This window comes from Apostichopus japonicus, chromosome 8 (assembly GCF_037975245.1).
Source record: "Apostichopus japonicus isolate 1M-3 chromosome 8, ASM3797524v1, whole genome shotgun sequence".
In the NCBI taxonomy this organism is placed as follows: Eukaryota; Metazoa; Echinodermata; class Holothuroidea; order Aspidochirotida; family Stichopodidae; genus Apostichopus; species Apostichopus japonicus.
In genome coordinates this window covers 33,862,349-33,880,083 of record NC_092568.1, presented here as the reverse complement: position 1 = coordinate 33,880,083, position 17,735 = coordinate 33,862,349, and the positions used below count along the sequence as shown (strand labels likewise).

Below are 17,735 nucleotides of genomic sequence, written 5' to 3'. Positions count from 1 at the left end.
TAACAAAATTCTCCTGTATCGAAGCATATTTGTTGGTCAGTGTCAGGCAGATGTTAGTATTTTACAGTTCTGATTTGATGGAATTCATTATGGAGGGGAGTGTTCTTCAATGTAGACAGCTGTCTGTTTGTATACATTCCATTGTAGCTCCCCACCCCTAAACTGATCTTATGCACATGATAGAACGATCAGCAAGATTAGTTCATTTCTGTGGATTGCAAAGTAAACACTGGTTACATGAACCAATGAAACATCAAGGCTATCCATGTTATGTGAAAGGAGTACAGTATGAGGTGAATCAGTTTCTCTGTGAATGTTTAAAGGAAATTCTTGTTAAAATATAAACATTCTAATGAATGTTTGATTGGTGATATGCAGATTAACTATTTTCTTCTTTACTCTAAGAATTGCGGTGGACTATTTCTTGACAGCGGTTCTTGATTTGAGATGGTGCATTGTCTGTTACAGAGAGTCATTTTCACATAGCAGTTTAATGGTTTATGTCTATTTTAGTCATCACTGAATAGGCTACTGGAAGTTCTAATAGTCTGTGTACAACACCTGTCAAACAGCTCTTTGATGTTGTGTAACCATTTGTTGAATTTGCATTCCTTCCATCACTGAGCTATTTATGTGAAACCAAAATCCAAATAAACTATTGGTGCTGTAAAACCCATTGCTGAAGGAAGTCTGTTGTCAAATCCAGTCACAGGAGGCAATGTCTGATGAAACCCACATGCTATTCAGATCTGACATCAATCATGTACGAGAAAACAGCTCAGCTACAAGGTTTCTTTACAGAATTTCCGTGGTTGCATCCTCTTCTTAAATGTGTTTGTCTAACAGACTGGGTAACAGAAGAAAATCCATCTTTAATGCAATTTTCTTGGCAGGAAGTTATTTGTAAAGGACAGAGATTTTGCTGAATGAGAGATATTTGCTGCTGAGGTGTAGAACTGTAGATAAGGGGGTTCTAGGCTATAACATGGAGATGGCTACAAAAATCTTGCTTTTGGTTTAATCTGTAGATGGGAAGTAACAGCATTTGTTGTACATTCCTTTGACTTTATCACTGAAGTATGAACAACATCTCCCTTAGATATAGGTAGCAGAGTTTAATTGAGGACATAACTGTACAGTTCATTGATTATGTAATGAAAGCGGTACTCAAAGTTGTGCATTATATGAAATAGCAGTGATTGCATTCCACACACAGTTGTAATTGCTGGCAAAGTATAGTAATCTTTTCCTCAATGCTTCTTTATGTGTTCCTTTGCTTTAAAACTTACAAGAGGAAATGTCTAAGGTTTTGGTAATATGTTTAATATGTTAAAACAATTCATGATTACTTTTGGAAAGGCTGGAAAAGTTTGGAAATCTTGGTGTTGATTCCATTACACTTTTTTTACTGCAGATTAAAAATCATTTATGTCCACGTTTGACCTTTCTTAACAGTACAGTGTAATTTGAAATAGAGTGAAGATGGTTAAGATTAGTTCCCACTTGATAATATTCTTCAGGATTCCACGGTTTGCTTTCCTCAATTTATTTAGATTGAATTGAACCTGAAAGAACATCTAAAGATAGATATGCCAACTTTGTGGCGGTGAATGGTTTACTCATAGCATTGATCAGCCACAAGCGTGTATTGTGTAGTTTCGAAGGACACACAGTTTTGAAAACAGTTGTGATGTAAATACTTTATGCTTCATTGAAAAGTGTGTAGACTAAATTATAGTGAATACATACAAAATTTGACAAAAATGGAACTGTTTTGCATTTTTCTTTTGGCTTTTAAAATTTCTCATGCTGACATTTATTTCTTACGTGTATGTTACTTGGTAGCGAAGAAGAAATAAATGAAGAGAAAATTCAAGATAAAACCAACCATCTGGAGTAGCTGTTGCTGTGGCCAAGTGGATAAAGGTGGTGGCATTTGAAGCAATGAGACATAGCAATCGGGAGGTTCCAGGTTCGAAGCCAGCCGGGTCAAAGTGAAGTGGTTTTTCATCCAAGAGCAATCTACGGTTTTCCCATCTGAAATGACTTGCTAAATTGAAAGATTCAAAATTTGAGTTAAAATGTTGAATTGGAAGCCACCCGTTGTGTAGGTTGTAATCCATATGCCCTTGAGGGTTTCTCCCATATTTGTGGTCGCTTAAGCGTCGTTAAATTAACTCTGATTATTATAATTTTGAGTAGCCATCGAAGTGCCAACCACAACAGTATGACAATTTACAGCCATCAGCTTGCAGAAAGACAATCAAAATACAATAAAACCATATTTCAGTAACACAATTCACATGTTATCAGCACACGTCTCCTGGTCTCAAGCTGCCCTGGTTCTGCCAGCAGTTGCACATGTGTTAACTTGTGGGGAGGGCAGGAGAGGGGGTGCATGGGGTATCATACCAAGTCGGTCTGAAATAAAAAAATTTACTCACCAAATAAATTATTTGCAAAAACAAAAGTACAATTTGCACCTCATATTTTCATATTTATGAGAAGGGGCACTAGTGTGGTTGGGAGGATGTGACCCTTTCAATGATCGAGAATTGAAATAAAAAAAGAAGAATTCGAGTTGATATAATTCTTTCAAGTAAGTTTGAAAAATCACTATCGTCGCAAGAAATGAGGCAAGGAATGACTAAGCCAGTTGCCTTTCTGGTTGTTACCCAATCTGAGAAACCAGCTACTGCAGTAACTTTTAATAAAGCTAGTTGGTGTAGATACCCACCCCCCCCCCCTCCCCATTGCCCCAATATGTACACTAGCTTGTTCTCACATTGCATAATGTGTTTATAAATACACAAGAAAAAATAACATTGACACATCAAAATGTATATTTTAAGCTGTTTTCATTAGAAAGAAACATGGGTCCAATATTTGAAAGCTTTTGCTTCATTTGATTGATTTCCTTTGGTTATGATGCAAACTTATAGAAAAATAATAATATCACCAAAAGTACCATATAGAGAATCAGTCTTTCACAAGAAAATATATAATGATTTCATGTTAACCGAGTGGATGATGATATGAAACATACAGTACATGACCTGTCCCATGATGTTACCCTCTGCCTCATAATTTTCGATGTACCTAATTATTTTATCTGACTGAATAAACGTAGCCATCGAGACCATATCAAACGGCTGTTTCTCACTTCTCTTGTTTCTCACAACTGTGAATAGAGATGTTTGACAGAGGTACGAGATGTGAACAAGTTATCTTTGTTGATTTGGATGGCTTCAAAATTATAAGCATTATCTAATCAAAATGATCTGAACATGAATGGGAAAAAATAGAATGTTCTAACTCAAAACCCCATCACACATTTGTTTCTTCTAAAAGGCAAATAAAGAATCTATGGCAAGTATTAAAATTCTTGCCCATAAGATTTGGAAACCTCTTCAATGGAAGTAAATATGTTAAATTGTAGAAGTCATTTGCAAGAAAGTCTGAAGAAGATTTTGCAGTTTCTAAGTTTGTGACCTCCAAAAATTTAAATTGTATCTACTTTTACAAAACTTCTGTGGAAAAATATATACTGTAAGAAATGTTTAATATTAAGAAGAAAGTGATTACATTAAAAGTATCATTAAAAGTTGACAGTTACATTAAAAGTTACATTAAAAGTTACATTAAAAGTTGATAGTTACATTAAAAGTTACATTAAAAGTTGACAGTTATCTGCTCGATATAAGAATTGGAAGAGTATGCTTTATAAAGTTATTTAAAAAAAAAATGTTTCCTTTCTATAAAATATATGAAAAAGTAGTACCAAATTAAGAGCTAATACTTGTAGAATTATAAACTTACCTGGCAAGAATGTATGAACAGTGGAAGACACTTATACTACTGTGCTAAATCATGCATCTCATTGACATGTATGACATACTTTGACACATTAGAATGCTTTGGTAAATGTTAACAGGGCAAGATAAACGTGGCGAAGGAAACACTGATACAGTATTGTAAGATGCAATTATCAACAAGTATGTAAAACTAATAAAAAAATACAACAAAATATAGACTTCAAATACAAAGTGAGACTAAATAGTACTTTTCTTGTACTGCAAAAGGAACTTAATAATAGCTTATTGTAAGAATGCATCTTTATTCCATGTTAGCAATAGTTTACATTTAATTGTGTTTTATTATTGAAACTTATTCCAAGTGTTTTAATTGTAATATACTGAGCCCTAGGTAAATGTAAAAATCAGTCCAGAGAAATTCAGCCCCAAAAAACAAAACATTCATATATGTAGAGCCTATGGCTAATAGATTCTAGATGTTGTCAATTCCAAAAAAAAATTACAAAAAAAAAGTAGTCAAGGTTGTGACCAAAAAGCTGGTCATAAGTGAATGTATTGACACAGGTTTACCCAATATGCAGCTAATCGATGACAAACCAGCAAAAAGTGGCATTCAATCATGCACGATGGAAAGTCTCTAAGCCGATACGATTCTATTTAGACAAAATCCAAACCCCTCCTGTGACATATCCAAGATGAATTCCTCATCTTCTTTGCAGTTGAGTAAAAGTATCGTAAAACGAATTGATCAGAGGTAGACACCACCGAAAAAAAATTCATAAAATCCCAACTAAAAATATAATAACAACTAGGTCCAATTTATGCCCAATTTTTAAGAGATGTACATAATATAATAATATTTACCACAAAAGGCCCAAAAAATTGGGTTAAAACTGGAAACTGAAATTAGGAATGATTTAGTAAGAAAGAACTTTTGCCTTGTGACCATTTCATATCAAACAGTAAACAACTACTGGTGTAAAAATATGTTTGAAATACTGTTTCTGTAAAACATGGATGAGATTTAAAGCGATCTCCAAAAGACATTTGTCATTTATTTCTCGTACTGATCATGCGTACGTTATGATCTGATTCTGAAATATGACTTGTTGAATTGTAAAATGTATTATAAAGGTCAGACACGTCTACTGTAGGAGAGACAACATTAGTTAAAGAAGACACAAGCCCAAGTATCATCTTTATCAGTTCTCCGAAACAGCTAAGAAAAATATCTGCTCCATTTGGGATGAGATATGCTACTTTGATTGTGGCTCGATGATGTCATACTTAGACTTGATTCAGTCTTGAGCCTTGTGTATAAAAGAACGTTAAACCGGTGATATCTGCAGACTAGAATAACATTTTTTCTTAGCTGTTTGGAGAAGTTGTCTATCACAGGACCATTGCTGATGGTTGCGTTTGGGTCTCCTTTATAGATATGAAACCTTCATTCAACCTCACGTGACACTCAGTTCACGAAGCTGATTATTCAAAATAGCTGAATGTTTTGGCTTGATTATTTGCGACAGTCACATGGTCAGCGGAATTGACAAGGAGTCTTTCACTATAATGATCAAAATTTTAATAATATAAGAATTTAAGTCAGCATCCTGCTCTTAATATTTTAGTCGAAAAAAAAAAGAAGGTGAAAATCATGCGTGTCTTAAGAATTACCCGGTCGTTGTTTGGTTATTCCTCTTTGAAGATGTGAATCACTGGTCTTTATCCTTGTTGACTGGTTTCCTGCTACCCATGAAGTAATATGACTTAAGGCAGATGTACCGCTTTCCCCATTTGTGATAGACCTCCAGTAAGATTTGAACGATGGAATAGTAAAAGAACCACGTCAAAAATGGATGTAACAGATTACCTGCATATGGGAGATATCAGAAAGGAAATACTGTAGATTTTCAGCAGGTTTGAGGTTGTAATTGAAAATGTATCTATTGAACTTTATTTCAATGGAAGACGTCTATGACACCGACTACAGACAATGTAAGACACGCAAAATGTATTGCATTGAAATCGTAAAAAGCATTTCACAATGATGTTCCAAACTGTTCATAAATTAAAGGTTTCTGTTTCTATTAGACTTGATTATGTTTAAACAACTAGAGATCGGCAAGAATTCACATTGGCAATCATTAAAACAGAAGTAGTTTGTGAAAAGTACCGTTTTAGATCTACTCGAGTGTTTCATTGGAATAGATGTGTGATTGAGTAGCTTGTCTTTGATAGATGAATGGGCATGCAGTAAAATATATTTGAAGTTTAGTTTATATTCATATCCAAAGAACTAAGCAATATTTGAAAGCTTGTTATCACTTAAAAATGCAGATGGTTGTACATTTAAGGTTTCAGTTCTATTCACCAATCCTACACATCTCTCTTACAGTGTAAACATTACTGTTCTATTCACCAACCTACACATCTCTCCTACAGTGTACATATTGGTGTTCTATTCACCAACCTACACATCTCTCCTATAGCGTACATATTGGTGTTCTATTTACCAAACCTACACACCTCTCCTACAGTGTATATATTGGTGTTCTATTCACCAATCCTACACATATCTTAGGAGTGTTAGCTCAGTGGTTAACGCCGGTGCCTTTCAATGATAAGGTCCCGAGTTCGAGTCACTCCCAGATTAATGTATGTCGTCCAGTTACAGAGTTGTTGACAATTGACAAATCATAATCATGGACGTTAAATATGAATGTAAGAGACTGACTTCGGTCAGCTTGCGGCTTTGATAAGCCAATGATGCTGGCTTCTTTGCGAGTTCCTGCTTAATACAGGAGGATCTAAACCACATATCTCCTACAGTGTACATATTGCAGTTCTTTTAAAAAAAAACCTACAAAGCTCTCATACAGTGTATCTATCTCCACCACCATCATCATCATTATCATTGCTACCACTACCATCATCCATTGCAACCATCAATCACCATTATTGCCACCATCACTGCCACCACCATCATCATCATTGCCACCGCAATCATCAAACCATTGCAACCATCATAACCATAATTGAACACCTTGAATACCTACCTGAAAATAAGAGTTTACTGGTGACCAGCTTCCCTACCCTCACACCTGACAGGAAGAACATATTGGAAGGAAACAGGCACACGTACATGAGACCTCTGAATGCTGCCATCAGTCTCCTCCTCATAGCACCAGAGACCCAGGTAGGCTGGAGAAATATCAGATGGAAACTTCCAATATTAGATAACGATGGCTGTATGCGTTCAAAGACTTATACATCAACTAATAGATTGACCCAGGTAGGCTGGAGAAATATCAGAGGGAAACTTCCAATATTAGATAACGATGGCTGTATGCGTTCAAAGACGACTTATACATCAACAAACAGATTGACTCAGGAAGACTGGAGAAATATCAGATGGAAACTTCCAATATTAGATAACGATGGCTGTATGCGTTCAAAGACGACTTATACATCAACAAACAGATTGACAAAGGTAGGCTGGAGAAATATCAGATGGAAACTTCCAATATTAGATAACGATGGCTGTATGCGTTCAAAGACGACTTATACATCAACAAACAGATTGACCCAGGTAGACTGGAGAAATATCAGATGGAAACTTCCAATATTAGAAAACACAAACAATGTCAAATATTTCTACAAAAGGAAACAATAACATAAAAAGAACAAAAGCACATTGTCATTGAAACAAACCTCATCAGGGACATGTGACTTGAGTGTCACTTCCACAAGTGTTTCCACTGTAAGACCAGCCCAGTTTGTGATTCCCCAATAAATGATGTTGGTACCACCGCCATGCCAGAACGTGATCATTGCAAAACACAAAATGGAGGAAAGTTGCTGGCGAAGGAAGCCTGCCTTGGAACCACCCAGAGGAATGTACACATACCTGCAGGCCAAAAAATGAGGAAAAAATGACTGAGTTACATACTTTCATAGGCAAGGAAATGACACAGAGGCAAATATGAATATCATACATGGACTTTCTACAAGGAGAATTTTGTATCACAGAATTTTTCTCAAAGATTAACTTACAAATTGTTTTATAGAAGGATCAAGCTACAAAGATTCTAAAATGACAGCCAGGATGTATATATATCAGTATTCTGTTTGATTTAAAATGAGAGAAGAATGCATATTAATCATGCATATGCAGTAGCTATTCTTCAGCTGATGGTTTTAGTATCAAGTGGCGTGTCATACTTACCTAACCATAAACTCATGCAGCCCTCTATCAAAAAACCTGAAAAACAAAGAAACAGTACATTTTAATGTAGAGACATACAGTCACTTGCTATATCACACAACTTCTGGAATATGTCACATATATGCTTTGATTCATATGAAACCAAAAGCAAGGGAAACTCTTGATTTATGATGTAAAATACAGACAGCAGTATTACTCAAACAAATTAACAGGTTCACTGTTGCTGTCTAACATGTGTCTTGATAGGCTCAGACCTCTCAAATGGTTTACAATACAGGGAAGGGGTTGGGGGAGTGGATTGGGGGTGGGGAGGTTGGGGAGATGTAGGAGAGGTTTGTGTACATACAAGATCTGTGATTTACATACAATACGCTAAATATAAATGAAAATTAACAGCCAAACAATAATTCGCTGTGATTTACAACAGGTTCACTTCAGATTCATTCAACCATCAATAAACTCCTGTAACCTGTTACACACTGGTTACTAGCCCCATCAGTACACTCACACTTTAAGAAATGCTATGCACTTTAATCTCCACCTATTTTGAAGCAGAGTCTTGAAACAATTTTCGGTCCTTAAAACAACTTAGGATTTGAATACAAAGTACTTTACACATACCTCCACATATCTTTGAAGGTGTACATGGCATGAATGCACATTGGTGGCTTTGGGGAGTCCAGGCCATCCAGCAGGCACAGAAGCCTCGGGAAGCCATATAGTGCCATGTACTTAATTTGGAAGTAGAGCAGACTACACATGACATATCCGGCTGCACAGGAGAAGGAAAAAGTGTGTAAACTTTGTAACCATAACTTGAAGTGTACTGCAAACTTTTGTGTAGTATTTATATATAGATAGATAGATAGCTAGATATATAGAGTGGTTCTCATCTTTCAAGAAGAGATTTACTCATGAGGTCAACAACAGTCAAGCTATTCTGTCTGAAATTTATTTTTAATGAAACGGATGTTCGTGTTCTGTGTATGGCAAGTGCAAAAAATTAGAAAATATAATGGCAAGTTAAAGAATGTGGAAGACAAAGCACTGTGAAATCATTGAAACAAATAAAGGAATCTTTACCTACCACATTCAACATAGGATGCATTCTTAAGCGTGATTGTGTCAAAGGTCAGGGATGGGTGGTAACAATAGTGCAGTGCAATCTCTATGAAAAACATCCAACCAAAATAGTGCAAGGCCTCCCAAAAGCAACAAACATATTTGTCCTTGTTCCAAGGTTGAACAGCTTGGTTCATCTACAAACAGTAACATGTAAAAGGAAATGCCAAAAAGAGTGCATCTTTGACAGTTTTAATGTGGAAAATAACCAAAATGTTGATAAGAAAACTCAGCTGGAATACAAGACGAGATACTGTTGCAGGTTTTTCTGCAGTGTTCTTCGGACCTAACGCAGGAATAACAGATCTTCCATTTTTGCTTGAGATTCTCAGTTTTTGCGGAAAACATACGAAACACAACCACTTTCTTTCATTTCTAGTGGCTAAACAAAAAATGACTATATAGCAGCATGGGTAATCATTACAATGAACTTCAAAAGTGATGTTTTCCAAATTTGAAAAAAAAAAAAAAAACATTTACCCTTCACTGGAATAGAGAACATGTGTTTCTAGTTGATACTATCATCATGATTCTTGAAACTGTGTAAAATCTGGTTTCTTGATACAGACAAATTCAATTTGAATATATTGGAGACAGTTAAACACTGCACTATCAGTCCAGGTTATATTTCTATACCACTTTTAATTTTGGAGAAATGACCTTGAAACATCCGAGTCACACCAATTAAAGTGGCTGCAATACTTAGTTTAGCATCAAAGACCATTAGGTCACTTCCTCAGACACAACACATATATGTAAGGAAAACATAAGAATTTCATTTCTCCACAGCATAATGCTTTCGATGACAAATGATGTTGGATGTCATCCAAGGGTTCAGTCTTGTTGATGTGAAGTTTAAGGAACATTGTTTTGGTTGACATGGATTGACATTAACATTTAGAACTGCACAGAGGAGCAGAGTCATCATCAATTTAGCCTAAAAGGGGCCTTCCAGAGAGTCGCATAATTTTAGGGCAGAATATCTTGAAAACTGGAATTTTAGCTATGATAGAAACATTACTAGTTCTCATTTTTTTTCTTTTGACTATGATGTACCATGACTAAAATTCTGCTATCAGTTAATACTTAAAGGATGATAAGTATTAACTGATAGCAAGCTGGATTGGTCCAAGTAAGATTTGATGGAATTTCATTAGGTTTGTCCATAACGATTAAAATCATCTTTATGATGTTTTAAGGTTAGTCTAAATCTAAGTAACTGGGATTCAGCAAGTTAACAGAAACATACCTATTCTCTAAACTTGGGATAAACATGGATTGGTCCAAGTAAGATTTGATTGGATTTCCCTAATTTTTCCACTTTAATCAATGTCATCATAATGATGTTTCAAGGTTAGTCTGAATCTAAGTAACTGATATTGAGCAAGTTAACAGAAACATACCTGTTCTCTAAACTTGGGATAAACATGGATTGGTCCAAGGAGGAAGAGAGGGAGGTAGAAGTTGTACACAAATAAATCAAATAATGTGTCCTGTTTTCTTTTCGTAACAGGGCACAACGGCGTAGTCTTCTCATCGCAACAGTCCAAGGAAAAGCTGAGAAACTTGAGGAGGCACAACGATGTCAGGAAATTAAAATCATTATAGTCGTCGGGATCGATAACCATGTCCTGCATGTAAACAAAAACAATGGCACAGGTCAATCTTAAAGGGAAAAGTCAATGCAAAATGAGTGGAGATAACTGGATGGAATATTAGGTGGTAACATGTATAAATTCTTCTCATGGAACAAACAACAGCACTTGATGAGATTCTATTTTGTACTGACTATTCAGAATATCAAAGTGTTTCATCTGATTGTGATGAGACCCAAGGAATTTATGTACTCTCTCTCTCCCTGTCTCTCTATATGTCTCTATGTGTACTCGCTATACACACATTGTTGAATCATCTACATACTTTTGGTTGCATGACATGTGGCATGTACAATGCAGCATCTAGCAGATATCTGAGTAAGGTATAGGGTAGTTATCAGTGTTGTCAAGGTGTCATGGTTTGCTGTAAGACTGTTTGCCAATTTACTTTTCAGGGATTGAAAGTCAACAATTTGATAATTACTAAAATGTTTACACTTGCATGGAGACAGTACTGCAGGATGTCACATGCGATCTCTCTTTTCCTGACATTTTTAGCTTTATCATTGTTTTGATATACAAAAACTTCACAAATAATGTCTCAAATGCTCCCTCATTGTCGGTATCAATCAGAGATGGTAACAGTTACATAGCGAAAAAGCTTCCAAAACCCCAAAAACTTAAATTTCACAACTTACTTAACTTGGTTTCATGTAAACTATTTCAAAACATTGTTTTGATGTATTCCCCGTACTTTTGTTTTCTATTATCAATAGCAGACTAATACGAGATGGGTGAAAATTAGCTTTGGGATTGAAAGATGTTAACACACATGTCATATCAATGATACGTATTTTCATCTCATTTTTCTCTGCAAGGAATAAGAGGTTTCAGAGCTCCTCTTCATGTCAGAAAGAGACACTAAACACGAGACACCAAGAATTGTTGACACCAAGAATTTGTTCCTTATGAAATTAACGTAATGCAGGATATACATCATGTTGATGGCATCACGATCCCTTTTCTCCCTTTTTACAATTAATTCAGTAAGAAAATACTGCTATATAAAATAAATCAAGTGTTTCTATCAAACTTACAATCCATTGTTGAAAATAATCAATGTTGAACATGCACATCTGAAAGATTGCTGAAATCCAAATCAGGCTCTTCATTCTTGTTCTGCTCACACAGTAAGTGATGATAGTCAGTAAAATCAGACACGTTATAACCCTCCAGTTAAACACGCCGTAAAGGAAGCCCAGACCACTCAATATGAGACAGGTCTCACGATACTGTGGAGGAGATTACAATACTATATTCTGTGTTGGAAGGTACAGGGACCCCTCAGTATGAAGTAATGACAACCCTTTGTGCTGTGTTAAAGGGTACAGACATCACTCAATATGAAACACTATATTGTGGAGCTGTTTACAAGATAATGTGTTGTGTTAAACGGCACAGGGTACCACTCAGTATGAAACTAGATGCTGTGGAAGAAATTGCAACCCTTTTGTGCTGTGTTAAAGAGTACAGACACCACTCAATATGACTCTATTGTATATTGTGGAGCTGTTTACAAGACTATGTGTTGTGTTAAGATGTACAGGGACCACTCATTATGAAATTTGATACTGTTGAGATGACAAGACTCTTGTGCTGTGTGAAAGTGTAAAGGGATCACTAAGTATGAAACTTGATACTGTGGAGAAGATAACAAGACCTATGCTGTGTTAAAGTGTACAGGGATCACTCAGAGTGAAACTCAGTACTGTGGAAGAAATGGCAACACTTTGTCTTGTGTTGAAGGGTATAGGGGTCACTAAGTATGAAACTCAATACTGTGGAGCTGACGACCAAACTATATGCTGTAATACAGGCCCGTAATACTTCATTATTCGTAATAACATTCACTAAAAGTTTAACGAAAATCTGAGCATTCCTAACTCTTACATGCCTGCATTATCACCAAGCCATAATGAGTATTTAAGCATAACAGTTAGGTCAATCAGCTACGTATGCAGTTACCATACAGGCTGACATGATAATGTTTTAATGGAAGGTATTGCAAGATGATTTAAGTCTATAACAGGTTCATATAACCTTGATCCTTAAACAGGAAAATATATATAATTCATTTTGGGGGATTTGCATGAGAACATGCACTGGTATACATGTACATATTTCAACATGTAAATCACATTCATGAACCTATAACTTGAGTCATTTTAATATTTAATACACTATAACAAACAGTATTATCAGTGCAGGTTGGACTTCAATATCCCTCTTAGTGTTTGAATAGTTTGCACTCAAACATTCCATGTTCATCTATTAAACCTGGCTGGACTATCTGTTATGGCATGGACAACATTACATCAACACCTCAGAAGCAACACAATAGTCAACAGGAATATAAAGGACTATTGTAGCCTATAATGAAAAGTTTAGTACATACAGTAGGTGCATCATCATCAAATTTGTCTGAAAGCAGGATCTCAAAATGTTAAGATAATTACATTCCAACCAAAGCAGATATAGAATAATAAAGCATGGCACAAACTTAAGTTGCACTAAATATTTCAAATCAACCAACATCAATCAGAATTATAAAATATTTTATTTCTGTTGAAAATTTCAGACCACAGTCTCTGTACAGCAAACATCTCATACTTAACTGTACCTTTGGGATAAAGAATTCCACTGCCCTACATAGTAATATGTAAGAAATTAACAGACCAAGAAAGGGTCTTGTGAGCTGTGATAACCAATAATCCCACTCAAAGTCAGAATCCTGTCAAGATGAAAACAATAACAAAAATATTAATAAAATTTCACCCTTGGGATGGTTATCAAATAAGGAAATTTCATTTTAACTCAAAGAAAAATTGATAAAGAAATGGAAAGTTCAACTTTGTGTACCCTTTCACTTTTATACGACAGAATCTGGCGAGAGCCTCCTAAACTGAAGATGAGTCATTTTATATTTAGAAACAAAATATTTCATGGACATTGACAGAAAGTAAAGCTAGGGTTAAACAAAGTGTTGAACCACAAATTTGAATGAACAATAAGGGGAAGGGTGTACTAGGGGTGGACAGTCTTTTGTCATGTTTAATTAAAATGATGTAGTAGCTATTTGTATGTGAAAGCAGTAAAGGATGCAGATATGGTCTACAAATTAATTAGAGATCATTAGGCTTATTTTGGAGAACATTGAGCTAAAGGGGAAAATGCAACCTTTTAGTATAATATTATTTAATTATTACTACTATTTCTTATTATCTGTCAAGTGGCACTAATAGTTTTAAACATTACAACACATTGAAAAGTAGTGTATGTTGGCATTTTCTTCTTGCACTTCAGACAATAATCAACCATAAATTATTTATAAGATACAGTATGAAAGTATCGTATACCATTTCTTTCCCAGGTACAACATTGCAGTAATTCAAAGAATTGAACTTTAAAATCAGATAACCCACTACTTCATAAATATATTTGTTTTTCATTTGATAATTATTTGTGAACAGTATGTGGAAAACAGTAGTTGTGTGAATTGGTTAAGAGTTGATCGAAGAATACTGAGCATGCTGCAATTTTAAGAAATAACCAAATCAACGTACTTGTCCTCTGTTTATCATGCTCCATCCTTCATGAATGTAGTTGTATTCAAGTAAACTTGCCTCTCTCTCTGAAAACAAAAAATGAGAAGAAGATTTAAACATTGCCAAAGAATAATTTTCTGTATGCAATAGATACATAAGAATGTTTTTTTTGGCTACTGAAAAATAAGCTTAAAAGAAAGAAAAATAGCCTTTGAAATAGAAACCTGGGAACAGAATTTTAAGGAGGCTGATGCTGATATATACAGTAGCATGAATTATTGTGAAGAGCTACTTTAAATTAACACATCAGTATACATTATGGGAAAGTAATAATACAAAGCATGACAGAAACAAGAGCTTTTCCATGTTGATACACACTTCAGGGATATCAACTGAGCAGTCAGGTACCTTCTAGATTTGAACACTGTTTCGGAATGTTTTTTGGTAAATTGTAGAATAATACATCATAAATGACAGAAATGTACAGTAGCTGTACAACGTCTATAATGATGGTATGAGAATGAACTAGCATGTTAAAATGAGTAATGTTGCTTTTCAATGTATAGCTGCCATGTTACAATACATTTTTTTTTGGTAAGTTCTTAAATTATGGTTAAAGGGTGTGAAGACTCTCACAAAAAGAAACGTCTAATGCCGGTAATCTGACCTACAGGTAGTTTCGAATGAGGTGTAACAGAAGATTAAGACACCACCATCGATCCCAGAAAATACACACAAAGCTTGCTAACCGTCTGTAAGCTTGCTAACATGCGGTTTGGGGCGAGTCTTCAATGCCTTTAAAGGCACTGAAGACTTGCCCCAAACCGTGTGCGGCCATCTGAAAAAGTTAACTTTCTGTTGCTTGCAAGTGACGTTTTGTTCGTGTCGCTACAAAATGCAGACAGTAATGAAACGTGATACTGTACCTTGTTATCTTTAGCTGGACCTGAGATGTCCATCGCTGTATCGTTTGTATACTGTGCTGTGGGTATTGACCGCAGCTGTATGTACTTACTGTACACTAGTGTCTAATTACCGACGGTAGCAAGCTGTGTGTGTATTTTCTGGGATCGATGGTGGTGTTTAACACTTCTGTTACACCTCATTCGAAACTAGGTCAAATTACCGGCATTAGATGTTTATTTTTGCGCGAGTCTTCACACCCTTTAAAAGGGAGACTGTGAGCACAATAACTTACTCTTTGATAATTTGCAGAATTTATATATAATAGTGCAATAGTAACAAATCAGGAAGATGCCATATCCTAATATTTCTAGCCTTGGTATGGTATCATAAAAGTCATCAAATATTCTTTGTTTGTGATGAGGCTTTCCGTTGCTTTCTTCAGTTGGCGTCACCTCTTCACTTTCTTCACTATTGATCGTTGGTGGTTTATCCATTATTCTGACTGGTCGCCAATTGCCTAGTAAATAGACAAAGTTGACATGTGGCAGTTGAATGCATAAATGCATGTGAAAAATAGGAAGAAAAAAGTTAAAAAGAGAAACTAGGCCTAGACTACTGTAGGTCCCTGAATGAAGCATTCCACACATAACAGTAACATGTACAGTGTTCACATATGGAACGCGAAAAGGACCACAACATATGATGATGTTAATGATGATCTAATTTTATATGTTCATGTACAGGTACTGAAAAACTTACGATGATGTACTAAACATATACGATGATGTACTAAAAAACTAAGATGTACATCAAAACATATAGGATGATGTACTAAAAAACTAAGATGTACATCAAAACATATAGGATGATGTACTAAAAAACTAAGATGTACATCAAAACATATAGGATGATGTACTAAAAACGTAAGATGTACATCAAAACATATTCGATCATGTACTGAAAACTTGTGATGATGATGAAAAAGCGCAAGTTACAAAAAAGTGGCGTATGGATATCCATTATTGTCGTTTGAATACGCGTATGAATATCCATATATAAGGAATATAGGAATATCAAAGTTGATACCGAAGCCCCGCCCCTAGTGGTTCTTTATGAGTTTACACTGAATATTCATTAAATTAGTACATGATCGATTTGTTTTAATGTACATCGTACGTTTGTAGTACATGATCGTATATGTTTAGAACATGATACATTTAGTACATGATCGTATATGTTTGGTACATGATCGTAAATTTTTAGTACATGATCGTGTATTTCTAGTACATGATCGTAAGTTTTCAGTACATGATCGTATAAAATTAGATCATTATTAACATCATCATATGTTGTGGTCCTTTTCGCGTTCCATATTCACACAGGGTCACCTGATACTAATAGAAGGAAAAATCATGATAACTCCCATCAAAATCTCATTGAATTGAAGAAAAAATTATGCTTCTTTTGGGGACCAACTGATCATAGATTTGTTGTTGAATTTGTTGTGATACTTCCAATTCGATCACAGAAAGGAAATAGGCAATTTCTTGGTTTAAATGTGATATGAGAAGTTTGTGAAAGGCTCTGAATACGAACGCCCATAAGGGCAAGCTTCTAAGTTCAATTATAGTAACTCTAAGTTTTAATTAGTCATGCATCCTTTCCAATCATAACTGGTGACTGGTCCCCGGTTCGAGTCACTCCAAGAATAACGGTACAGTATGTCGTCCAGTTAAAGAGTTGTTGACGATTGATAATTCATCATCATGGACGTTAAATATGAATTTAAGAGACTGACTTCGGTACAGCTTGCGGCTTTGATAAGCCCCTGAGGCTTCTTCAAGAGTTCCTGCTTGCAGGAGGATCTAAAGAAATACATAGTGACATACATACATACATACATACATACATACATACATACATACATACATACATACATACATACATACATACATACATACATACATAAATTAAATTTAAACAAGCTCGGCAACTTTTGTTTCCTGTTTGAGGGCCTTGTGGAACTTGTGCCACTACTGTGGCCATGTAATCACTGAATGTTATCCTTCTATGGATCTTTGTGCAACTCGTGGAAGGAACGTGGAAGGAATTGTTTTCATATGTTATTATTTCGCAAAACTGGTATTTGTTAACCTAACTCAGGCCTACAGTGTCATTCACGTAGCTTGGTCAACGTGTATCAGTATCAAGTATCACTATCGGTTCATTTTTGTCAAGCACACAAATTTCTGTGGTGTCAACTAGTTACACTGCATTATGTTCTTACCTCCGAGTCCAACAAGACGCAAAGAGGCTAAACTGGTTTATATTTGCTGATGGCTACGTCTAATCGTAGTATTATGAGGTGAACATTAAATGATAAAACAAATGCTTTGTGACTTCCTCTTTTACTGCTTCAGTCCAGGCCAGGCCCCGAGGTCGACGTATGAGTTGTAGTGAAATCGAA

General features: G+C 35.5%; 1 protein-coding gene across 3 annotated transcripts; it reads right to left on the bottom strand.

Annotated features, from left to right (window-relative positions):
* Window positions 1–2,841: 2,841 nt before the first annotated feature.
* Window positions 2,842–17,717, bottom strand: LOC139971693 (protein-cysteine N-palmitoyltransferase HHAT-like). Of its 3 annotated transcripts, XM_071978388.1 has the most exons (12): window positions 17,556–17,715; window positions 15,561–15,785; window positions 14,381–14,448; window positions 13,438–13,548; window positions 11,855–12,049; window positions 10,566–10,793; window positions 9,128–9,299; window positions 8,662–8,812; window positions 8,041–8,076; window positions 7,527–7,722; window positions 6,872–7,016; window positions 2,842–5,685 (listed from the first exon to the last, which is right to left on the bottom strand). In XM_071978388.1, the coding sequence occupies exons 2-12, from the start codon at window positions 15,760–15,762 to the stop codon at window positions 5,528–5,530; spliced, it is 1,662 nt and encodes a 553-aa protein (XP_071834489.1). In that variant the 5' UTR covers window positions 15,763–15,785; window positions 17,556–17,715; the 3' UTR covers window positions 2,842–5,527. The 3 variants fall into 3 exon arrangements, with proteins under 3 accessions (XP_071834489.1, XP_071834490.1, XP_071834491.1); XM_071978389.1 differs by lacking the exon at window positions 9,128–9,299 and having other exon boundaries at window positions 8,041–8,075; window positions 8,660–8,812; window positions 17,556–17,716; XM_071978390.1 differs by lacking the exons at window positions 2,842–5,685; window positions 6,872–7,016 and adding an exon at window positions 7,055–7,112 and having other exon boundaries at window positions 17,556–17,717.
* Window positions 17,718–17,735: the final 18 nt, after the last annotated feature.

What these genes read in the sequence shown, in the direction of transcription:
- LOC139971693 (XM_071978388.1), bottom strand. Translation starts at nt 15,762, where the DNA reads ATGGATAAACCACCAACGATCAATAGTGAAGAAAGTGAAGAGGTGACG. An exon ending in ATTATTTTCAACAATGGATT is followed by an intron (nt 10,794 to 11,854) that starts GTAAGTTTGATA and finishes GTTTACATGCAG; the next exon opens with GACATGGTTATCGATCCCGA. An exon ending in CTGCATGAGTTTATGGTTAG is followed by an intron (nt 7,723 to 8,040) that starts GTAAGTATGACA and finishes TTTGGCCTGCAG; the next exon opens with GTATGTGTACATTCCTCTGG.